This window comes from Geotrypetes seraphini, chromosome 10 (assembly GCF_902459505.1).
Source record: "Geotrypetes seraphini chromosome 10, aGeoSer1.1, whole genome shotgun sequence".
Lineage (NCBI taxonomy): Eukaryota > Metazoa > Chordata > Amphibia > Gymnophiona > Dermophiidae > Geotrypetes > Geotrypetes seraphini.
The window spans coordinates 141,243,066-141,269,039 of record NC_047093.1 but is presented as its reverse complement, the minus strand read 5'-3'; the positions used below and the strand labels follow the sequence as shown (position 1 = coordinate 141,269,039).

The 25,974-nt window shown below is 44.5% G+C and overlaps 1 protein-coding gene across 1 annotated transcript in view; it reads right to left on the bottom strand.

Moving 5' to 3' along the window:
* The window catches only part of GRIN2D (glutamate ionotropic receptor NMDA type subunit 2D), a 70,279-nt gene that overhangs the window by 39,107 nt on the left and 5,198 nt on the right, over positions 1-25,974 (bottom strand). Inside the window, 5 exon segments of the mRNA XM_033962397.1 lie at positions 771-924; positions 7,102-7,270; positions 9,443-9,503; positions 9,506-9,653; positions 12,759-12,873. Coding sequence (XP_033818288.1) covers positions 771-924; positions 7,102-7,270; positions 9,443-9,503; positions 9,506-9,653; positions 12,759-12,873 — 647 coding nt within the window.

Here is a 25,974-nt window from a genome sequence, read left to right as displayed (position 1 = left end):
GGCCTACACCCACCCTTTAAGGCCTGCCTGTCCCCCCTGAAGGCCTGCACCCCCCCCTTGAAGGTCTACACCCCACTCCTGAAGGCCTGCCTGTCCCCCCTTGAAGGCCTACACTCCACCCCTGAAGGCCTATACCCCCCCGGAAGGCTGCACCTCCCCCCCTCCCGGAAGGCCTGCATGTTCCCCCTGGCCTCCCAGCATCAATTTATCTAATTTCAGCAGCCTGCATAAGATCGCTGGCGCTAGCAATCTTTGCAAGCTGTCATACGTCTGTGGAGTTATCTTCTTTCTGCCGCGGTCCCACCCCTCCTTTGACATCAGAGAAGGGGTGGGACCGCGACAGAGAGAAGAGAGCTCCAAAGATATAGGCAGCTTGCAAAGATCACTAGCACCAGCAGGTTGCTGAAATTAGGTAAATTGATGCCGGAAAGCCAATGGGGAAGCCGGACACCAGCAGGGAAGCCACTTCCTGACTGACCCTCCCCACTCACCCTCTAAAGCAGGAGCGGCAGGCCAGCAAGAGGCAGCGCTGCCATTCCTGCTTAAGGGGGGAGGGTAAGTCAACAAATTGGGAGGCCAATTTTTTTGTCGTGGTAAATCGATTCGAATCGATTCACCCGAAGTGAATCGGTGAATCGATTCGAATCATGAATCTGGCAGCACTAGTACTGACACTCACTCCTGCCCCGCAGCACTCTCTACAGTTCCAGTAATGAAATCTCAATGCCCTCAAACACATACAGCTCTGCCTCCCCCCTCTGTTCGGTCACCTAGGAATGCGGAGGGTGAGACGGTCCCATTGCTCCTGGACACCATCACGCTGATGCCGGTCTCGACAAAGGGCACAGAGAAGTCGATGATCTCAGAGCGCTCTTCGTTGATGGTCAGAGAACCGATGGCCATGTCCGCTCGCTCGTAGAAGACCTGGAAGAGTTTGCAGGAGAAAAGCAGGGTTATGTGTCCCCTTCCCAAATAAAATATTACCAAAGGCACCAGAAGGAACCAAGAATGCGTGTAGTACATTTTCTCCATTCTAGGGTTTTGGAAACACTCATGCAGCCACCACTGGGTTGTAGGACCCTGGCAGAGCATATCTAGCACAGACGTAAAAATAGGCAATATTTTGATCGTTACCCAGTCATATGGAAATCAAGTGACTTTCTCCTGGTATTCTTGACAAGGAACTAGAGCTGATCATTGGGAGATAAATGTGGCTTACCCCAACTCTAGACACAGGTAAGCGGGGGTCAGGAGTGGGCGGGTGTTGCAGGGTCGGCAGGGGGGGGGTTCGCAGGTTGGTGGGTGGGGGAAGGTGTTTGGTGGGCAGATCAGGGGTTCAGGGGGCGGTCGTGGGGGGGTTGTGTCAGGGCATGAGGGCCTGGGATCCTCCTGCCTGTATCTTAGTGGGAGTGAGGAGTAGGGGGGTCGCCTGGGCAATGGGGGTTGGGCTCTCTCCTGCCCGAACTTGGCAAGAGGGGGGGCATCGCCTGGGCAGGAGGGCTTGGACTCTCTCCTGCCCGGATCATTGTGGGGGGGTGGTGTCGCGGGGCAGGAGGGCTTGGGCTTCCTCCTGCCCTGATTGTTGTCGGGGGGGGGGGGGGGGGGTGTCGGGGGGCAGGAGGGCTTGGGCTCCCTCCTGCAAGGATCGTTGGGGGGGTGTCGCCGGGCAGGAGGGGTTGAGCTCCCTCCTGCCCGGATTTGTCGGGGGGAGGGGTGGATCGCTGCAGGAGAGATGGCTCATCTCTCCTGCCACTTTAATGATCCCAAGTGCCGCGTTTGGTGGCACTTGGTGGTATCGCTATTGCGGCAGAGGAGATGAGGCATCTCTCCTGCCGCGATGGTTGCGGTAGGGGGTGGGTAGGTTGCCGGGCCGCTTACCTGATCGTGCCAGCCACCATCAGCTCAGCGGGCCCTTTTTCAGCACTTATACCTGTTTTGACTTGGTCTAAGTCAAAACGTATATGTGCTGACAAGGCAACCTGCCTAAACTTTTGATTATACCTGCTGTACGCCTATGTCTAGGTCCGCCCACCCCTTGCCCTTTCCCCTCCTCTAAAAATGCCTCTTTTCGCTCTATACGTTTAGAGGCAGGGGAAAGGCCTAAGCTGGTTTTAGATACGTCTAAAACGAGCTTTGGTTATGGGTACTTGGACGATCAGGCTTTTTGATCATCCAAGTACCCATTTAGGCCACTTTTGAGATGTTTGGGTTTTTTTTCATTATGAGCCGTTAATTTTTTTTAAATAAATCTTTATTAATTTTCCATTCAAAAACAGTGCATTAAAATATACACACAAATGGTTTCAGGGATGTGTGCAGAATTACCACATGGTGCCTATCGACACCTAAGTCGAGATGCCTACCTGCATCTGACGCCTATCTTAAAAGTAGTCCTGGTTAGGGAAGGAGAATAGCCGCGGTTGACATAGGCATCTTTAAAGTGTCTGGGTTAGGCGCTGGCAAATTACGCCAGGAAAACCCTGGCCTCATGTAACAGCACCTACTGCGAGGACACCTAACAATGCCTAAGTTTCCAAGTTTATTATATATTTTGATTAATCGCCTATTCCAAGTTCTAGGCGATGTACAAATTGTTAAAAATATCTAAAATATAGTTAACAAAACACACAAACATACAGCTTAACAAATTAAATTGCTAATACGAACATTCTAATACAAAATTTAAATCATTTAAGTTAAATAATTTATACATACGACATCAAAACAAAAGGAAAAATTATTTAGGGATTACAATCAGTGTTAAATTCAATATATTAAGGTAAAAACATTAGGAGGGGAAACAAAAATGATTAGAATTGAAATATTAGATGAAGAGAGACAAAGGAATTATGTTTATTCACTAAATCTAATCTAATCCTTAGGTTTGTATACCGCATCATCTCCACGTTCGTAGAGCTCGACGCGGTTTACAGTAGGAGAAATAGGAAGGAACTACAACAGAGGGTTAGAGGTAGAAGTGCTATCTCCTCCTCTCCCTATTGGCTAAGGCTCTTAACATTTGCATCTCCTCTTCCTATAGGCTAAGGCTCTTTCCACCTGCATTGTGATGTCATAGAGCTTTATGGTTATAGAAACATGATGGCAAATAAAGGACGAATGGCCCATCCAGTCTGCCCATCCGCAGCATCCGCTATCTAATCTAATCTAATCTAATCCTTAGGTTTGTATACCGCATCATCTCCACGTTCGTAGAGCTCGACGCGGTTTACAGTAGGAGAAATAGGAAGGAACTACAACAGAGGGTTAGAGGTAGAAGTGTGAAGAAAATTTAGAGGACGGGATGCCAAGATAGAAGAGTTTCCTTGATTCCTAAGCATCTTTAAAGAGAAAACTTTTAAGTTTGGTCTTGAATTTGTCTAAATTCTTTTCCTCTCTTATATACAATGGAAGATCATTCCAGGACTGAGGAGCGGTTATTGAAAAAATAGTATGACGCCTCGTGTTAATAACTTTTAATGAGGGGATGGCCAATAAATGTTGATCTTGTGATCTCAGAAATCTAGAGGTAGAATAAGGAATTCAAACTCTGAAAATAAAAGCAGGGGTTTTAAATAATAGAGTTTTAAAAGTAAGCAAGCATCGTTTAAATAAAATACGATGTGCAACAGGGAGCCAGTGTGCCTTTTTAAGTAATGGAGAGACATGATCAATAAGCACACCTAGACGCTGCTAAGCACGATTGACAACCTGACCAGCGTCTACAATCTAGTTGGACAGCTGAGATTGATTAATAGGATACAGGATGAGCTGTTACTTCCCTCATATTATTGTTTAGTATTTTATGCGATGGTTTTTATCTTGTGTTAGTGATTTATGGTTGTATTTTTTTTTTGAACCCGCTTAGGTTTTAGATGGCCTATAAGTTGTTGGGGTTTTTTTTTTAAATAGAATCGGGTCCAGAGAGTCGGTGACAGGGCTCACGATTAGGGCTGAGGTACAAGTTGATAAAGTGATTCTCCACAGGGTTATACACAATTAGTCAGTGACAGAGCCGGGGATTGGAACTGAATCACTAGGAGGGATATGATCTTTTCTGTTACAGCTCCTCAAGTTTGGAACTTGCTTCCATCCAATATAAGAGAAGAAAAATTACTTAATAAGTTTAAAGGCCTACTAAAAAGTTGGTTGTTTAAAGACGCCTTTAACTGACCCATTTAATATCACATAACCTCATTCTGGAATTTATCTGGACAAGGAACACTGTTAAGTAGAAATTAAGCAGGTAACATTCCCCAACCTTTTGTCTCCTTACCCACCCTTTTTCATTTGTTTTGGAATTGTATTTAATCCAATTTTATTTAGCCCCCCCCCCCCTTTTCAATTGCATTTTTACATCATAATTGTTTTTAATGTTCCGTTTGTTGGATTTTTGTACTTTTTCCACTTTTAATTTTTGTAAATCGCATTGGATTTGGATATTGCAATTATATCAAATATTTTAAATAAACTTGAAACTTGAAAAAAGCAACTCGCTCCAGGGTCACATGCAGAGAGTGTCAGAGCCGAGGATTGGAGCGGAGATAGAGTGAATTTTCAGAGGTTGAAATGTGTCAGAATTGGAGGGAAAGCCTTCCAGACTAATTACTGAGGATCCAAGATAAAGATGGCTCCAATAAACCTCCTTCGGCTGAGCAGTGAGGTGGGGAGAGAGTGGTGGGTGGGTTTTAGGGCATATTTATAAATGTACAAGAGTTTGGAAGGAGAAGAAAGAGAGGGCAAAGTATCAGCCAGGAAGCCAAAAATATATTACCTAAACTTTTACCCATAATGTGGTATGCAGGGGTGTAGCACCGCTGAGCGAGCCTGGCAAAATGTCCCCAGTCCTGGGTCTGGCATCTGCCTATCTCCCCCATTGCTCCTGCAAACGCTGCGGCAGCTTGCAGCAGAGGCAGCGCCAAACCTGCTCTCTGATCGGCGTAGCCTTTCCTACTGCTGTATCCTGCCCACAGGAAGTTGCTGCAGAGAGGCTAGACACAGCAGAAGAAAGGCTCTGCTTTTGGCGCTGCCTCTGTCGTGACCCACTGGGCATTCACAGGAGCAATGGGGGAAGGTAGAAAAATGCTGAGGCAAAGAGATCCCAGACTTGGGCATGGAGGGGGGTGATAGAAAATGCTAAACCTGGGTGCGGGGGCAGGGGAAGAAAGGAAGAGATGCTGGACTTGGCAGGTGGGGTGGGGAGCAGATGCAACAGACATAGACCAAGAGGAGGGGGAAGAGAGGGGGGAGATTCCAGAATAAAGGGGAGAATGGAGGGAACAGAGAGAGAAAGAGAGATGCTGAACCAACAGTGAGAGAGAGAGAGAAAGGAGGAGAGTGGATTGGTGAGGGCAAAGGAGGAAAGGAAGAGAGAGAAGAAAGAAACTAGACAATGGGAAGGACAGGGGCACAAAAGAGATGCTGGATTTGGAGGGAGTATAGGGACAAGGACACAGAGAGGAGATGCTGGACAGGAGGGATAGAGACAATCAAGAAAGATGGGTGGTGGACATAGGAAAAAGATGTAAAAAAAAAAAAAAAAAAAAGGATCTATCACAGATTCTGTGTGTGTGTGTGACCTTGGATAAAGTCACTTTATCTCCCTGTGCCTGACTCTTTGTGTATGACCCTGGGGTGAGTCTCTTTATCTCTCTGTGCTTCAGCTCTAATCCCAGCTCTGCCACTGACTCTATGTGTGTGTGACCTTGAGGTTAGTCACTTTATCTCCCTGTACTTCAGCTCTAATCCCAGCTCTGCCACTGACTCTATGTTTGTGTGTGACCTTGAGGTTAGTCACTTTATCTCCTTCTGCCTCAGCTTTAATCTCCAGTTCTATCCCAGACTGTGTCTGTGACCCTGGGGTAAGCCAATTTGTCTGTAGGGCTGAGATATGATCCCTCGGTACTAAATAGGAACTGTGGGCCAATATGTAGAGGCCGGATAATGGACTGCTCCACTGTGTCCCATGAGGTGCTCTTTTCCCCTGCAATATTAAACTGAAGGCAGCCAGCGCTTATTTCACTATTTTTATGAGACTGCCGAGCTTCTTTAGAATTGAACAACAGCCTCATAATTCAATTACCAGAGAGCTTAGAATCGTAGAATCTTGTATTATGTTCACCCGCTCAAGCATTGAGGAGTGAGAGGTCAGTGCTCCCACCGCTGCCGAAGTCTCCCTGCCTGCAGTGGGTGGCATGGGGATATCACCACGGGATGCTGAGCCTGTATTCGGATGGCAGGTGGTACTCGCTTCTGAGGCCACGCCAAGAAAACCATGTAAACGTGCCCCCTGTGTGAATAAATGTCTGGAAAACTAAAAGATACATGTGTAAAGGTGCGCTTACCATTGATGGCGCCTGAAGGGTGCCATAGAGCTATTCAATAACTGCACTTAACTCACACAGCATGCAAAAGCAAGGGGGGGGGGGAATCATACACATGGGTGGAACTTCCAGTTAGTCATGTAACAGAGAGAATACTGTATGTGTTGTGTGTCCCTGTCACATTTAGGCATCCCCAATAACAACAGCTCTATGGCTAGTATCACTGTGAACTTATACATGCCAGACTGTGGAGTCGGAAGCAATTTTGGAGGCGTTGGAATCAGGGAGAGCTGGAAGCAATTTTGGGTGGAGTCAGAGTTGGAAGAAATTTTGGGTGGACTCAGAGTCATGGAGTTGGAGTTGGGGAGTTAGAGTCGGAAGCAATTTTGGGTGGAGTTGGAGTCAGAGTCAGTAAAAATATATCAAGAACAAACAGCTCAACAAGGATCTAAGAACAACATTATCAACAAAGAACTAATAACCCCCAAGCAGAAATGTAATCTGGGCACCATCAGTTCATTCAGAGCTAAAAACAACCAACTCGGGAGGAATGAAGGACCACCTAGAGCCAACTCAACTGAGTGCCAACAACCACACACAATAAAGAACAAAAGCAATCAAGATATACCAAGACTTTTGAATTGAAAAGAAACCAAAAAAACAGAAGTTCAATCCAATAAACGATGAATGCCAACAAATCATGCAAAGATTTCTAGAAATAGTCCTTCATCTGCAACTAGTTGAAAAGTACCCAAGTTCTCAACAAAAGGCTTTCACGTACCTCCCCAATCATTCCATTCCATATCCCATCAATCTTTTTCCCATGCTTGCCGTTGGTGACTAGGTAGAGGTCATAGGTGAAGCCAATGGTTTTTGCAAGTCTTTTGAGGATATCAATGCAAAACCCCTTACAGCACTGCTTCACAAAGATGATAGGATCACTCTGATGGCTGCGTGGAGAAGAGGAAGGGAGAAATAAAAACAGATCATGTATTAGTAGGAGGCTATGATGAATCAATATATATGTCTATCGGATTATAGCGACGAAGCTCAGGCTGCTAGACCTACGAAAGAATACAGCATAGACAATTGAACATAGGCAAGAGAAAGAGAGAATGCTTCAGGTACAGAAGGGAAAAAGGTCAATCTCTGATACTGTCCCCTTGACTTGAAGTGGTCAGGGATACGACCTTGGACAAGATCAATCCATTCTATCAGCCCCTACAACATTCTGTGGCCATGACCCCATTATTGGGGGCCACAGAAAGTGTGCAACCCCTGGAGGCACAGATCGATGATGTGTCGCCCAGACCATGACCCCAAATGTGGAATTTGTCATCCCATTTGGGATTACAACCCACCACTTGAGAAACTCTGCCCTATAAGCTTTCTGAAAGCCTCATATCTTATCAGAGGGTTATAATCAGATTTGGACCTATTCATGGCCACTTGTAGAAACACTCTGATATAGGTCCTTTTCTCAGAATCACTATTCTTTAATACGAAAAAGCTGCAAATACGTTTTAATCCTTGATTTCTGTTCAGACACACTTTCTTCAATGTGCTCTGTGGTCTACTTCAGAGATAACAAGGAAATTAATATTAATTGGATGGTGTTATTGGCAGAACCAGGGAAGTGAAATTAGTCAGTTCTATAAATCTTTAATTCCTCTAAGGATAACGAAGCTGTTTGCTTCTCTAATCTCCCCCCCAAAAGTATATATTTTAAAATACCTTTGGGGTAGGTTTTCAAAGCAGTGATATGTGCCTTTTTTTTGGCGAGCTGAGTGAATCTACTTATCAGCTGCTACCGTAGACAGCTAGGTCGTGGCCAGTGGCGTAGTAAGGGGGAGGGTCAAGGGGGCAGTCTGCCCCAGGCGCCATGATGGTGGGAGCGCCAACACCCCTCCTCCTCTCCGTCCCCCTGCCTCTTCCTATTCCTCCCCTCCATGCGCACGCCTCCTTCCCTTCCCCCCATACCTCTAGTTGAAGAAGTTGTTTGTGGCGGTCAACAACGTGCTCTTTGGGACCCCGTTGGCTCTCCTGTTGACATCACTTCCGGGTGCTGCGCATAGGAAGTGACGTTAGAGGGAGAGTTGACGGGGTCGTGAAGAGCACGTTGTTGACCTCCACAAACAACTTCTTCAACTAGGGGTATGGGAGGAAGGGAAGGGGGCGCGTGCTGAGGACTATACCTCAGCGCGTGGAGGGGAGGAATGGGAAGAGGCAGGGGGGGCAGAGAGGAGGGGGGAGGGGTACCACCGCCCTGGGCACCTCTCACCATCGCTACCCCACTGGTCATGGCAATTTCAAATAGGCCTTAAATCCAGTGCCTGAGTTTTTAGGCCAACTGAATTTAAGTCTGCGATCGACCACCTAATTCTGAAAACTGGAGCTTAGAAGCAAAATTTAAGGGCCTGGTTTCACCGTCCACAAATATATAGCACATAAGTAGCCAGTAAGGCCCGTATTCTTTATAGGGTGCCGATATCGGCAAATGCCTAAAAAGCAGCTGCCGATCATGTGTCAGTCAAGTGACGGCACCCTTTAGAGAATTGCACCTCCGCGAAAGATAGGTGCCAGAAATGTAGGCCAGGGTTTTCCGGGCCTACATTTTCTGATGCCTATCTATGCCATGAATTGCGCCTAATGCCAATTCTGGTGTTAGCCACGCCCATAGTGGCGTTAAGTGCTGTAAAGCACCTACCAGCTCCTTTTATTTAGGCTCTTAATTTTTTACCATTTTAAATGGCGTTTTTCAATTTACCTAGGTGCATGTAGGGTGCCTACCGGTGCCTAAGTTTTGGTTCCATTTATAGAATTTCCCCCACTATGCACAAAAACATCTAAGAAATAACCATTTTTGAACCAAAAATATAGACCTTTTCCTGATTTGAAAATGGTCATGTTCACTACTGGACACTCATGAAAGTGAGAGAGGGGAAACAGGAAGAGAGAACAAGCAGGGAAAGCATGCAGAGAATAGTTCATGGAACGGAAAATACCATTACAGAAGAATGGTATTTTGGTAACAGAAAGACAGCAAGAGCTTCAGAGCTTTGCTTGGGCTTCCATGTGGAAGGAAGCTGAAGGCACCCTATAATCTTCCTACAAGCACATACTTCTCTGTTTTATTCAGTTGCTTCCGACAAGGCACAGAGTCCCGAATGCAGGTCCCTGTCATGGGTCAACACCTTCCACAATGACGAAAGGTCGCTCTTCCAGTGTGGCCACTGTAAGGTGCTGATCATCATCCACAGGCTGTAGGAACTTGCCGTAACGCGACCACACAGGATACTTCATCCGAAGGTCCCCATGTTCCCAGATTCCCACCTGTGGATAGAATGGAACCACCTAAGCCTCTTATTGTCAAACCCATGATGGCTTACTACAGTTCTACTCTTTAATCATGAGAGGAAGATCATAAAATCATAGAAAGATGGATTTCAAAGACATCAGACATTCAACTGCGATCTGGAGAGAGATGAGCCTGGAGGTAACGTCAAGAATGAATACAAGGATTAGATTTGGAGGGAGCTTAGTAGATCATCTAGATATGTAGATAAATGGATCTGGATGGGACCTCTGCTGATCACTGGATCCATCTCGATGGGTCTAGACCTATATCTCGTATTCTTTGGTGCTCATTTTCAAAGAAGATGGATGCCTTAAAATGTGTTTAAAAAGTCCATCTGCTACATCCAAACTCCAATTTTGGAAAGTCAGAATTTGGATGTTTCACACTACAGTTTGCCCAAATAGCAAGGGGATGTTTGTGGATTTATTTTGGGTGAGAGCACACAAGTAGGACATCCAACAGCGATTTTCGAATAGGAACAAACATCCATATCTAAAAGGAGGACATTTTTTATCTAAACCTGTTTTAGTCACATCTGAGTTACAAATAGATGCTGTGGTTGAGCAGCTGATCACTGAAGGGATTAAGGCATAATCCCTCTTTAATTCCCCAGCAGCTGCTGTTCCTCTCCCTCTCTCTTGAAAGTGAAACTGGACAGGAAATCCAGGCTCTAGGTCAGCTGCTAGTATTATGGCCATTCTGACTAAAGCAGCAAACAGGTCAGAGGAATAGCCTAGGTGTGAGGGTCAAATCCCACTGTAACTCTGCCAATTTTTTTTTCTGGGGTTCCTTCCAGGAACAGAAAAATAGTTATTGTATCAGGTGGCGTAGCAAGAGTAGGAGGCGCCCTCCTCTCCGCCCCAGCTCCTTCCCACGCCACACTCGCGCTTCCCACCCCCACCTCTCCAGCCCCCCCCCAAGCCACGATTGTGCTGTCCCTTCCCCCCATACCTCTTTAAATCTTCAGTAGTGCGAGCAACTTCTCCAGGCTGTTGCTCGCGTTGGTCTGGCTCCCCTCTGAAATCACGGGGTCAAGCCCCCTCCGAGGTCACGGGGCCAGGAAGTGATGTCAGAGCCAACACCAGCACGAGTAGTAGGCTGGAGAAGCTGCTCATGCTGGTGAAGATTTAAAGAGGTACATGGGGAAGGGTGCAGAAGGAGAAGTGAGATGGAGAGGAGGGTGCAACCTCCCCAGGCAATTTTTACGCTCACTACGCCACTGGGTACAGTAGGTATTTTTATGTTCCTGGAAGGATCATTTAAAAAAAAAAAAAAAATATATATATATATATATATATATATATAATTACAGTGAGATTTGAACCTGTGCCTCTCAGTTTATGGTCCACTGCATTAACCACTAGGCTGCTTCTTTGTTCTGCAAGGACATGTGTGACCTTTTTCATAAGAATGTGCCAAACAGATGTCCCTGTGCTTTGTTTTCTCCAATTATAATTAAAAATGTTTGTTTGTAAGACAGTTGTTCAGGATGGAAGTCTCCAGAGACATTCTTCTCATGTATTTTCAAAGAGGAAATCTGGGCGACTTCCCTGTTTGAAAATCGCTGTGAGATGGATTTTTTTTTTTTTTTTATTGGACGTTATGAGAAAGAAGTCCCAATTCTGACTTGGGTGTTCTGTCAAAAACGCTCCTCTCTGTCTTGTAAGTATTCAAATGAGTTCTGCAACTCACTTCCAGTCCCATCTTTGTAAAATTTGATACCCTCTCTAGCCCAATCTAGCTACAAATTTAGATTAGAGAATGACACGGTGACAAAATTCATCACCGTCCCCGTCCCCGCGGATAACCGCGGGAAATAATCCCATGTCATTTTCTAGTGTCTATTTCAACCTCAGTCCTTCTACACCAGCATTCTTCAAAGCTTGCGGGTCAGTGGTTGTGGCTATTCATATTCTGATTCTTCCCTCTCTCCTTAAAGAATGACATGAAGATGGTTTCCCGCGGTTATCCTCGAGAACAGTGATGAATTTTGTCACTGTGTCATTCTCTAATTTAGATGACCTCTTAAGCTCCCTTCTAACCTTTCATGTTAGGATCCTACATGACTTCTAGAAATTCCTTGTACCCCATATTTCTAAATTTTTGATGACCCCCCCCTAAGGTTCCTCCCAGATTTCTTCAGCTCAAGCTGACCTCTTGATGGACTTTCCAATCACATCTTCCAATATTTTGATATGATCTTTTAATTTTATTCCTGTTCCATTTCTCTATAGATGACATTGTGAGATCTCTCCTAGAATCATCTTTTGGGAATTATAGATAACCTCTAAGGTCCCTCCCAGCCCCATAGTTTTCTGATTCTAGATCATCTCCAGAGGTTTCTCCCAGCCCCATCTTTCTCTGATTCTACATCATCTCCAGAGGTTTCTCCCAGCCCCACCTTTCTCTGATTCTAGATCATCTCCAGAGGTCTCTACCAGCCCCATCTTTCACTGATTCTAGATCATCTCCAAAGGTCTCTCCCAGCCCCATCTTTCGCTGATTCTAGATGATCTTTGAAGGGGTTTCCCGCTCATATTTCTAGTACTCTCTGATTTCCAGTGATTTCTCTCCTTCTATCCTCAGTACACATGTTATAGCCTGAATCCCAAGCTTCATTTTCTCTTTTTACCGCCTTGTAGAAAATACCATGTTATAACTATGAGGGGTGAGAAAGCAGGTGATTGGTTCTCCTCTGTCTCTATCAGTGACAGGACATGTAGTAATGTATTTCTCACCACAGAAGACTCTTACACCAAACTAAGCTTAGAAGTGCAAGACTGGTACCTATTGGACATTTGAGTGTATGCTGGTGGGCCAGCCATTGACGATACTGTGGCAAGAGGGATACTTTCTTGGCTGCCAGCTTAGATATGAATCTATGTTGATCTCAACTTTCTCCATTGATTCGCCCAATGCAGGTCCATTTGCACAGCCATGCAGTGTGCCCCCTGGCAGTGGGACTTAGCACATCAATGGTTGCAGTCAAGTACCTCACAGAGAACTAGTAGTAGGTGGGCCACAGTTTTTCAAAACATCCCCCAAGCTGTTCTGTTACTGTAGTCCACCCTGTAACTCACCACCTCCCAACTCCGCTCTTTGTTCAGGGCGATGACCACAAGGGAAGGGTTAATGAGGTAGCCATCTTCATTAAAGGAGAAGTCCTTCCCTCCCCAGCTGATATTCATAAAATATCTGTAGAAAGAGACAGAGAGAGGACATCACCAAAAACAGAGATCAAACATGATCTCACTAGGTATCAACACATAATCACCAAGGAGATAAATCTATAAGTGGGCACATGACCTGGTATAAGTGATTCTGACTAACCTTTGACATACCAAAGTGAAGTTATGCCAGTAACCCATAATGTCTTAGGCATGCCTAAATGTCGTTATAGAACTGGCACTTATCGTGCCCCATCGTGGAGCCTAATTCAGGGCGCCAAGTTATAGAATTAGCTCCTGACTCTTGGGGAAACACCTCACCTCTTCGTGCCTCAGTTCCAGCCCCCAGCTCCATCTCTGACTGTGTGTGTGTCTGTGCTTCGAACCCACACAGCATATTTGTGGCTTTCCCCGACATTTAGAACAAAATGACACCTGCCTACACTATCACCTAATATCTAAACAGCTGAGCACAGTCATAATTCATCTAACAACTTCCTCAAAACATCTGTAGCGAGTCTTTTAATATATTCCTCAGGGAAAGAAGTGGGTGAAAGCTGCTGGTTATCCAGACCCAGATGTAGATGGAGCAGCGATGACAGCCCAAAGCAGCAAGAAAGCATTGTGTTGGTGCTTACAATCCACAAACCATCAGATCTACAAAAAGGCACAGGAGGTAACACTAGGGTCAACCTGAATGCAGTAGAGTTCACAAGCATAAAAGGTCACTCAATTACTTTGTAAGCTTATGTTAGATGAGGGTCAAGAAGAAGGGCGCTGGATGTTGGCTTCTGTAGATAGATAGATAGATAGATATAGATATAGATAGATAGATATATAGTAAATAGAAGAAAAAGTGTATATTTTAGTATGTTTTAATTATATGTTGAATATTTCTTTGACTAGTTATTATGACTGTAGTTATGTAATCTACTCAGAACTGGGCATGCAGCGGGCTATAAAATTTTTAAATAAATAAAATATTTGTCTGTGCATCTACTCAAAGTGGTCAAATTGCTTTAGGAACGACTGAAAGGATCATTAATGATGGTCTAGACCAGGGGTGTCCAACCTTTTGGCTTCCCTGGGCCGCATTGGCCGAAAAAAATATTTCTGGGGCCACACAAACGCGCAAACACTGCAGCAAGACAAGAGGAAGTAGCTGGTAAGGCGGTAAACACCCAGGGGCAGCAGAGGAAAACACTGCATCGCCCTCGACCGGGGCCGCACAAAATACTTCACTGGGCCGCATGCGGCCCTTGGGCCACAGGTTGGACACCCCTGGTGTAGACAAAGTAACATTAAGGTTCATTTTAATTTGATATTCCGCCTTAGAGATCAACCATCAAGGCGATGTACAATATAATACTAGACATAAAATACAAAAGAATGAACTACAGTACAATAAGAGAGAGAGAAGTCTTGAATATCTGGTGTGACTTTTCTAAAAAAAAAAAATAAGGGTAAAGGGTGACTATTCCATAATGTGCGATGGATGATGCTAAACCTAGACTCTCGAAAAGATAGAATAGCTAATTGATTTTGTTGAGTGGAGTAGAGTGTACGTGAAAGAGAAAAAGGGATCGGATACCTAAAAAATATAATTGTAGCCCAATGTAGTGAATTGTGTAACTATAATTACAATTTTGTAGATTATAAAATGTCCAATAGGCGGCCAATGTTCAGCTTTCAAAAGTGGAGTCACACAGTCAAACTTTTTGGCACTAGAAATCAACTTGACAGTAACATTTTGTATCCCTTATGCATCCTCTCAGGCCCTGAGATCCGTCGATCAGAATCTGCTGACTGTTCCCATAATCAAAGAACTTTTCTACACTCGAAACACCATCTTTTCTGTCACAGTCCCTGTTCTCTGGAATGCTTTGTCAGCACACCTCTGCGTTGAAAACCACCTCAACAAATTCAAAATAAAACTCAAAACCTTCCTATTTCAAGATGCCTACCAAAATACAATATAAGATCCTTGTCCAATACATCTAACGATGAACGAGAACCGCCTTTAAGAAGCGATTTACCTTCTTTCCTTATTCTCCCCCTCCCCCCTTTACCTCCCTTTAATTTTTTTTCTTTTAACTTCAATGTCATTTTGAATCTTCCCCTTTCCCCAGTCCCTCTTGAATCAATTTTGTCCATGTCTCGTCCAATAATTTATGTTATTCCCCATTTTACTTTTATTGTAACTTAAATTTTAGCACTGTAAACCAACCAGAAACTTGTTGATGGTTGGTATATCAAATTATGAATAAACTTGGAAACTTGGATGCCTAATTATGTAAAAATGTTACAGTAATTGAGATGTATAATCACCAAAGAATGAATAATGATACATAATGATTTCTTATTAAATAGGTACTAGAAGAAGCGAACTTGACCAATCTGAATAGATATATATGGCCAAAAGGCCAACTTGAAATCAATCAGTCCCCCTAGGATTTTAATTCTCTTGCTGACAGGAATTAGCAGGTATGAAAGACTGCACATCATGTGGTTGTGGCCACTGGAAAAAATTAGACCTATCAGGAACCAATTAGTAGCAATCCTATCTAGGAAAAGGCAGCACTGCAAATATTCCACCAGCTTTATAACACCAATATATCTCCTATAATACAAAACAGAACCAGCAGAACTGTGAGAGATCCTTACATAGAACCAATATGATAGCAGGTTCCCTCACATACACAGAACATGGACAGACCCTCACCAAGCACAGAGTAAGGGACCATGAATTAGAAGCGGAAATGTGCAGACACTGAGCTGAAAATCTCAAGAGGTCTGAGTTTGCCAGCAGTGCAAGAGCAGAGAAAGAGAAGCAGAAATACATTTCCTCCTGCACTGAGCAAAATCCAAACAGATCACAGACACTTTTCCCAAAGAGAAGAGAGAATAACATAGAAAAAGAGACCACAAATTAGGAATGAGCAGACACAATCTGAGCTGAAAAGGCTGAGATGTAGGGGTCTGTCTGCAGGGCAAGTGCAGAGACAAAGAAGCAGAAATGCATTTTCTCCTGTACTAAGCAACATCGAAAGACAGAAGAGAAAGAAAATCAAAGACTTCCCAGCAAAGAGCAAGAAGGAAAGCTGTCTCTAATCCTAGGGAAAAGAAGACAAAGAACAAGCAGAGCTGCAGAATCTGTGGTATGCTGTCACTGAGCCAAAAAGGGGATCTGTTCCTGTCCTTTCTGAAATGTGTAATTTTTCCTTTTCACTGGTTCATGTATTTTATTCACAGCTTGGGGATAGATTGGCCAGAACAGTTTCCTGAGGTTGAATCAGAGCAAAGACGGTTTTTTAGTCTAATTCATTTAACATTTTCATTCAACTAGACTGAGGTTTTCTTCAGATAAAGGAGGAGGAAAACTCTTGCTTAGATGGGCTTTAGTGATTTAACAATAAGAAAAAAAAATCACTGAATATTAGCTGTAATATTCACTGTGTTGGTCCATCACCTGACCTTCTGTGTTCCAGGGAGTAGGGGTAGATGGCTCAAACATGTTGGTGCTGTGCCAGCTCCCTTATTGTTTATGGGAGTGTTAAGGATTCCTTTTTGGGAGGAGGGCATTTTGTGTCTAAGGATTAAATGTCATTAAGATCATGACGTATTCTGAAAGAGCGTGCAGTTTTGGTAAACAAAACCCCAGATTCTATTTAAGTCACCCAAGGTTGGGTTCTCAAATTTGGACATGGATCCCAGATCCACAGACAAACTAACTAATGAGGCATTAAAAGTCAATAATTGGTATTATTTGGCATTCATTTGAAGTTACACAATTGTGGGCAGAGTCACGGTCTGTAAACATGTACCAATTCCAACTAAAAACTTACAACATTATAACATACGGTAAATGTATCACTTTATAGTCATAAATACGAGGGCTGTTCAAAAAGTATCAGATCTTAATTTTTCTTTCGTAAACAAATAAAGCTAGGAAGCGTGGTATGGTGCACGTATATAGGTGACCCTAATGCGCATGCTTGAATTTTTTTCCCACCTACAGAAGCTGTCAGTCACCGGCAGACCACCAATGAGTGAGGAAGTGTAAGTGAGTGCCGTCCGATTTTCATTTTTGACAAAATGACAGAAAAAGTTGAACAATGCTACTGCATTAAATTTTGTGCAAAGCTTGGCGATCCCAAGTGGAAACAATCCACAAGATTCAACAGGCCTTCGGGGACGAAGCAATGGGCACCACACAGATAAAGGAGTGGTACAACCGCTTCAGAGATGGCTGCACATCAGTGGAGAGCGAAGCACGTTCTGGTAGGCCCTCAAAGTCCAGAAATGAGATCGTCTTTGACCAAGTGAGGACCCTGGTGATGCAGGATCGTCGAATCACCAAGGGGAACTACCAAGAGGTTCTGCATCACCTTCTTAACGCTATGAGATGCAAACAGCTGGATCTGTGGGCATCGAGCAATTGACAGCTCCATCATGATAACGCACCTGCCCATTCTTCACATTTGATATGGAGTTTTCTGGTCAAACACAATACACCTGTGATTGCTCAGGCTCCCTACTGTCCCGACATGGCTCCATGTGACTTCTGGCTTTTCCCTAAGCTGAAAATGCCTCTGAAAGGGACCAGATTTCAGTCAAGAGAAGACATCATGCAGAATGCGATGGACCAGTTGTGAGCAATCTCAGTTCCAGTTCAAGTGCTGCTTCTGAAAATGGCAGAACCATTGGAAGAAGTGTGTGGCAGCCCAAGGGGACTACTTTGAAGGAGATTAGTATAAGATTGTTGTATCTGAATATGAGTATTTTTTATGAATAAAGGATTCTTTTTCCTGGATCTAAAATACTGCTAAACAGAAATTATACTTACCGGTACTTTAGATCCAGAACAAAGCAAAATTAAAGCCAAATATCAGTCAGAGTTGGATAATAGAAAAACAGGAGTCGACGTCAGAGTTCAAAGGTTCGGTGTACTGACTCCACAGCCCTCCCTATAACATATGCAACTGAATTTCATATCATGTAATTAAAAGTGGCCAAACAGGTTGAAAAGGCGATTTCAAAAGCTAGAAGGATGCTAGGGTACATAGGGAGAGGTATGGCCAGTAGGAAAAAGGAGGTATTGAGGCCCCTGTATAAGACTCTGGTGAGACCTCATTTAGAATATTGTGTACAATTCTGGAAACCTTCAAAAAAATATAAAAGGATGGAGTCAGTCCAGAGGAAGGCTACTAAAATGGTGCATGGTCTTGGTCATAAGGTGTATGGGGAAAGACTTACTTTGGATGAAAGGTGGGAGAGAGGAGATATGATAGACTTTTAAATACCTACATGGTGTAAATGCGCATGAGTCGAGTCTCTCAATTGAGAGAAAACTCTGGAAGGAGGGGGAATAGGATGAAGGTGAAAGGGGATGAATTCAGAAGTAACCAGAAAATACTTTTTCATGGAAAGAGTGGTGAATGCTTGCAACGGCCTCCCAGTGGAGGTGGTGAAGATAAAGGACTGTATCTGAATTCAAGAAAACTTGGAACTTCTACATTGGATCTTTAAAGTAGTGGAAGGGAGAGTGGATGGGCAGACTGGGTAGGCCGTATGGTCTATATCTGCCCTCATTTTTTTATGTTTCTATAAAGGACACCAAGAATACCCAGCCTTGGCTTGAGTGTTGAGGCTGATGGTGATGGTAGTAATGGTGTTGACACTGCAGATGAAGATGATATCCCTACAGAAGCTAAAGGACAGGATGACCTTGACCATAGATGGTAGAGGTAAGCCACAAAGGTTAAGGACACAATGAAAACAATGACATCAATTAACTGGACCCCAGCTGATAAAGAAGACATAACGTTCTGCTAGCTTTAGACTAGAAAATCTGAGCTAAATCCGCCTGATATTCAAAGTGATTTAAATGGCCCTATTTAAATCGCTTGTCCATGGCTAACTGTGTATATTCGGTTAAGGCCATATTCTGTAAATGGCGCCTACATCAGGCATACTAATTGTAGCGATGCCTAAATTCAGGATCCGCATTTTTAATTTTTAATTAGCTTAATCGGCGTGGTAATTGAATGTGCTGGTTTTCAGCCAATCAAAAATAAAAAAAACATTAATTAAGCAATTTAAGAGTGTGGGGCCAAACTCTTAGGATGCCTAGCGCTGCCTAAGTGGAAGCGCCTTCCCACGCCTATCTCTAACAGTAGGTGTGGTTAAGGGCGGAGAATAGGCATGGTTACATAAACAACAGCATCAACAGATGCATGTACTCAGAGTGCTGTAACTTTAAACCTGCACAAATACAGCAGAACACGTGGAAAAAGAAGCAACAGATTTTGGAAAACAAGAGAAGAAACTAAAAAATTAGATCGGCAAAGAAAAACAACTGGCTAAAGCCCAAATTCAGAGGAAGTACAAAGAGGAACTTCTAAAACTATAAGTAAATGTAAACCTGACTGACACAAACAAAGCGATCCTTTTACTAAGACATGCTAATAAATTAGTGTGTGTTAAGTGCCAAGCGTCCACCAATGTCTAAGAGCTAGCCTCATCAGTGATGTCACAATGGGTCGACTGTTCTATACTTGGCTCACATAATATAAGAGCTTCCATCCTGGGAAAGACCAAAGGTCCATCAAGCCCAGTATCCTGTTTCCAACAGTGGCCAACCCAGGTCCCAAGTACCAGGCAGAAACCCAAAGAGTAGCAACATTCCAGAGCTGAGATTATTATGTCATAATGCCTCATTCCACCAATGCCTAAGAGCCAATCTCATCAGTGATGTCACAATGGCTTCATTGTCCTATACAGTGGAACCTTGGTTTACGAGCATAATTCATTCCAGAAGCATGCTCGTAAACCAAAGTGCTCGTATATCAAAGCGAGTTTCCCCATAGGAAGTAAGGGAAATTTGCTTGATTCGTTCCTCCCCCACTCCCCCCCCCCGCAAACCAGCACCGCCGCCCGTGAACGTCCCCCTTGCAAATCGGCATCACCTCCCCCCCCTGCGAACCTGCATCCCCTGCCCGCCCAAACACAAGCCCTTACCCCGATCTGGCACCGGCACGCAGCACCAACCCACAGGACATGCCGGTGCTCGAAGATCCTGCCTCTTGCCTGGGCTGGGCCTGGAGCATCTGCGCATTCTCAAGGTCTTCTGGCTCCTGCTCTCTCCAAATCTCAGAGAGAGCGGGAGCCAGAAGGCCTTGAGCATGCACAGATGCTCAAGGCCCAGCCCAGGCAAGAGGCAGGATCTTCGGGCACCGAGAGAGCGGGAGCCAAAAGGTCTTGAGCATGCACAGATGCTCAAGGCCCAGCCCAGGCAAGAGGTAGGATCTTCGGGCACCGGCACGTCCTGTGGATTGGTGCTGCGTGCCGGTGCCAGATCTGTGTTTGGGTGGACAGGGGATGCCGGTTCGCAAGGGGAAGGCTTTCACGAGCAGGGGGGGGGGGGTGATGCCGGTTTCCGGGGGGGGGGGCATTCGCGGGCAGCAATGCCGGTTCTCAGGGGGGGCGGCTCACAAATTGAGTCAACGCTCAGTTTGCGAGGCATGATTTGCTCGTGTTTTGCTCATCTTGCAAAACACTCGCAAACCGTGTTACTCACACACCGAGGTTTGACTGTACTTGGCTCACATAAGATCATATGAGCTGCCATACTAGGACAGACTTAGGGTCCTTCAAAGCCCAGTATCCTATTTCCAACAGTGGTCAAAACAAGTCCCAAGTATCCGGCAAGATCCCTAAAGAGTAAAACAGATTTTATGTTGCTTATCCTAGGAATAGGCAGTGGATTTCCCTATGCTATCTCAATAATGGCTATAGACTTCTCTCTTAGGAAGTTATCCAAACCTTTTTTAAACCCTGTTAAGCTAATTGCTTTCACCACATTCTCCGGCAATAAATTCCAGAGTTTAATTACATGTTGAGTGAAGAAATATTTTCTCCGGTTTGTTTTAAATCTAAAACAACTGTTCTTCATATGGTCTGCTTTTCTTCTTTCCACTTTGGATATAGAAGACAGGGGCATAGCCAGATACCCAGTTTTGGGTAGGCTTGGACCTCAGTTAAGTAGACAGACAATCCCATCTCTCCCTCTTCCACTCAGGTGATCCGACCCAGTCCAGTCCCAACCCCCACTACAGCTGCCTACCTTTCGAAAAGCTAATCTTCACTGGCAGTGAGCAGCCTGACTGATACACACTGCTCGTGCCAGCCCCATAGGCTTCCTTCTGACACAATTTCCTGTTTTCCATAGAGGCGGAGTGCATCAGAAGGAAGACTGTGATATAAGAACATGACATATGAACATAAGCAATTCCTCTGCTGGATCAGACCTGAGGTCCATCGTGCCCAGCAGTCCGCTCACGCGGCGGCCCAAAAGGTCCAGGACCTGTGCAGTAATCCTCTATTTATACCCCTCTATCCCCTTTTCCAGCAGGAAATTGTCCAATCCTTTCTTGAACCCCAGTACCGTACTCTGCCCTATTACGCTCTCTGGAAGCGCATTCCAGGTGTCCACCACACGTTGGGTAAAGAAGAACTTCCTAGCATTCGTTTTGAATCTGTCCCCTTTCAACTTTTCCAAATGCCCTCTTGTTCTTTTATTATTCGAAAGTTTGAAGAATCTGTCCCTCTCTACTCTCTCTATGCCCTTCATGATCTTGTAAGTCTCTATAATATCCCCTCTATGTCTCCTCTTCTCCATGGAAAAGAGACCCAGTTTCTCCAATCTCTCAGCGTATGAAAGGTTTTCCATCCCCTTTATCGGACGTTGCTCTCCTCTGAGTAACGCCATGTTCTTCTTAAGGTACGACGACCAATATTGGACGCAGTACTTCAGATGCGGACACACCATCGCCCAATACAATGGCAGGATAACTTCTTTTGTTCTGGTTGTAATACCCTTCTTGATTATGCCTAGCATTCTGTTTGCTTTCTTAGCAGCCGCTGCGCACTGTGCCATCGGCTTCATTGTCATGTCCACCATTACCCCCAAGTCCCTTTCTTGGGTACTCTCATTTAATAACATCCCTCCCATCGTATAGTTGTACCTCGGGTTTCTGTTTCCCACATGTAATACTTTACATTTCTCAACATTGAACTTCATCTGCCATCTCGTCGCCCATTCCCCTAGTTTGTTCAAGTCCCTTTGCAATTCTTCGCAGTCCTCTTTAGTCCGAGCTCCACTAAATAGTTTGGTGTCGTCCGCAAATTTTATTATCTCACACTTCGTCCATGTTTCTAGATCATTTATGAATATATTAAATAGCAGTGGCCTGAGCACCGAGCCCTACTCGTGACCCTCCTCCAGTCCGAGTAGTGGCCCTTCACTCCTACCCTCTGTTTCCTACCCGCCAACCAGTTTCTGATCCATCTATGTACGTCTCCTTCCACCCCATGGTTCTTCAGTTTCCGGAGTAGCCGTTCATGTGGCACCTTGTCAAAGGCTTTTTGGAAATCTAGATATATAATGTCTATGGGGTCTCCTTTGTCCATCCGTTTGTTAATTCCTTCGAAGAAGTGCAATAAGTTCGTTAGGCACGATCTCCCCTTGCAGAAACCATGTTGGCTGGTTATCAGAAGTTCGTTTCTTTCAAAATGTTCATCAATGTTTTCTTTTATCAGTGGTTCCGCCATTTTCCCCGGAACCGAGGTCAGACTGTAGTTTCCCGGGTCATCTCTTGATCCCTTTTTAAAGATGGGTGTAACATTGGCTATCTTCCAGTCCTCCAGGATCATGCCTGTTTTCAGGGATAGATTGAAAATTTGCTGCAGTAGTTCCGCTATCTCTTCCTTTAATTCCTTCAGAACCCTTGGATGGATTCCGTCCGGACCTTGGGATTTGTCAGTTTTTAGTTTTTCTATCTGCCTGTGTACATCTTCAAGGCTCACTTCCATGGATGTTAATTTTCCTGCTTGATTTCCATTGAAGAATTGCTCAGGTTCCGGTATGTTGGATGTGTCTTCGTTTGTAAATACAGAAAAAAAGAACATGTTAAGTCTTTCTGCCACTTCTTTCTCCTCCTTCACCACTCCCTTCCTGTGTCCGTCGTCCAGCAGTCCCACCTCCTCCCTAGCCGGTTGCTTCCCTTTAACAAATCTAAAGAACGGTTAGAAATTTCGTGCTTCCCTGGCTAGCCTCTCTTCATACTCTCTTTTTGCTTTTCGAACCACTCGATGACATTCTTTTTCATACTTCCTGTGCTCTTTCCAGTTCCCCTCAGTTTTGTCCTTTTTCCATTTCCTGAATGAATTTTTCTTATCGTCTATCGCTTCCTTCACTATTTTAGTTATCCACGCCAGGTCTTTTGTTCGACTCTTTTTGCATCCCTTTCTGAATCTGGGGATATACAGCTTTTGCGCCTCGCTCACCGTGTTCTTGAGAAAAGACCAGGCATGTTCTACCATTTGCCATTTTTTGGTGATGTTGGTATGAGTAGTGTGTATCAGTCAGGCTGCTCGCGAAGATTGCCCCTTTAAAGGTACGCGGGAGCAGCGGTATGGGGACTTTTTAGCTTGTGGGACTTGGGGGATCCTCACCAAATACTTAATAAATGTATTGTCGCTGGGTGTGCCTGAGCCTAAAGTGGGAGGGCCTGGGCCCACCCATGGCAGCCTTGTTGTTTTCTTACTTCTATAAATTGTGTGCACCACTGCTAGGCCCACCCCTGACCTGCCCCTGGCCCTCCCAGGTCCATGCTCTCGTGCATTGTTCATGTCAGATTTGGCTAATTTGTGTGAATGAACACCACTTAGAGCCAAGATCATCTGTGTTTATCCCATTAGAAAATGATTGGTATAAATTGAAGAACTAAAGCCTTAATGGGCAAGTCACTTAACCGTCCATTTTTTCAGGTACAAACGTGGAATGAAACTAACCCACTAGGAGCCACACAACCAAGAGCTTAAAACCATCACTTGTCTACAACCACAAAAAAGATTTCTGATCATAAAGAACATCTCATACGTTTTGGTTTCTTTACCTCTGAAACCGAGACACATCGTATGGCCCAGTCATCATATTTTATAATCAGGTAGGCGGCCTCCTCTGGGGCAGGTGTGTGAACAACAACTGGAGAATATTGCTTATAGGCAGGACAAGCTTCCGAGGGAGAAGAGGATGGATAATGTTATATCTCGATTACAGTTGGGTACACAGGGACATGGAGAGACGAAGTAGGATAATTTCCTCTACACAGCTACAGGGGTAGTTTTCCCCTCATAAATTCTCTGGAGATATGTGTGTTACAAATTATGGGTTAGGCCTGTCTGTCTCAGTATTCTATACATGACTGTAATCCCCACTCCCCCTACTCCCGGCAAAAAATACCAACATTCATTTAAGAGAAGAAAGAATTTTAGACAAATTCAAGAGCAAACTTAAGGGATTTCTTTTTAAAGATGCTTTTAGTGATTAATTGATTTTTTTTTTTTTTTAACAATTTATATTAAATCTTTTCTACATCTTATATTAAATTTCTTCCCCTTTCCCTAATGTTTTTTATGTTCATTGTCCTGTTGTATACGTTTAGTCATGTTAAGTATTTTTATGCTATTTTAATGTTTAATATTAAGTTGTTCTAATTATGTATGTTTACCCTAACTTTGTAATTTTAGCTGTACATCGCCTAGAACCTGGAATAGGCGATTAATCAAATCTTATAATAAACTTGGAAACTTGGAAACAGGTCAGGTTTGTGACAAAATCATTAAATTTGTCTTTAAATAAGATGGTCTGGTGCTATTACGGTTTCTACCAGCGGTATGTGATAGAGGGAGGTGATGTGATAAATATATTATCCCTGTGTATAGAAGAACATATAAAGCCCTTTATAGGAAGAAGGAGTTTTATCCTCCATTTCAGGATTGGGAAGGGGGGGGGATCCTGAGGGATTAAAGACAGGAAAGGAAGCGCCTGTTGAAGCCCTGTTCAAATCTCACTGCTGTTCTTTGTTCTGTCTAATCTAATACACAATTTATTAATCACACCCTACCAAAAAGGTTCAAGGCGATTTACATTAAAAGAGGCCGTAAAATCTACGGGAAAACACAAAAGCAATCAATAATTAATATATCATCATAACATGAATATTACAACAAGTCATATAAAAAAGTTTTCACATTTTTTTACGAAGCCTTAAGTAATTGATATCCATCCTAATGTGAACGGGTAGATTATTCCAAATTGTAATGGCAGCGTAAGCAAAAGAGGAGTTCAGCTGCTGTTTATACCGTACTCCTCTAATTTGTGAGAAATGTAGTAATAAGGTACCACAGAATCGGATGGAAGAATAATGCAAATGAGAAAAAAGCAAAATCAGATTTCAGAAGAGGTGGAGGAGCATAATTTTAAAAAAACGTCTTAAGTCCCCTTTTGGCCTAAGGCCTTAAACGTTGAAAGTAGAAGCAGGGAAAATGTCCATTATTTAAAAAAACGTCCAAAAAGAAGGCTTTTTTGATAATGGCCTGCCTCTACGTTCAGCTGTTTAAACGCCCAGACTACCACTACGTATAAACTTACACCATATAATCAACCTAAAAAAAGCCTAAGTCCCAAACGCCCAAAACAAGGGCTTTTAGGTGAAGGAGGAGCCAGTCCTTCGTCTAAAAGCTGGATTCTGTAACCGGTGTCTCTCAAAAAGAACACCGGTTACAGAATCCACCCCCCCCCCCCCAACGATCTGGGCAGGAGAGAGCCCAAGCCCTCCTGCCCCGTGGCACCCCGAACCCCCGACTCGATTGGGCCAGGAGGGAGCCTAAGCCCTCCTGGCCTGGCGACTGCCCAACCCCCGACTAAGATCGGGGCAAGAGGGAGCCCAAGCCCTCTTGCACCACGGCACCCCAAACCCCCCCGCCGATTACGATTGGGCAGGAGGGAGCCCAAGCCCTCCTGCCCAGATGAACCCCTACCCCCCACCCCCACTAAGATACGGGCAGGAGTTTTCCCAGGCCCTCCAGCCCTCGATGGACCCCACTCCCCCAAACCCCCCCCGAACCCCTGATTGGCCCCCCCTGCTGACCCGTGAGTCCCCCCCGCCGTCCCCTTGACCCCCCACCCCAAATCCCCCTCCCCGTACCTTCAAATCGTTGGCTGGATGGATGGGTGTCAAGTCCGGCCGGCCAGCAGGCCAGTCATCCCAGTAATGGCTGGTCT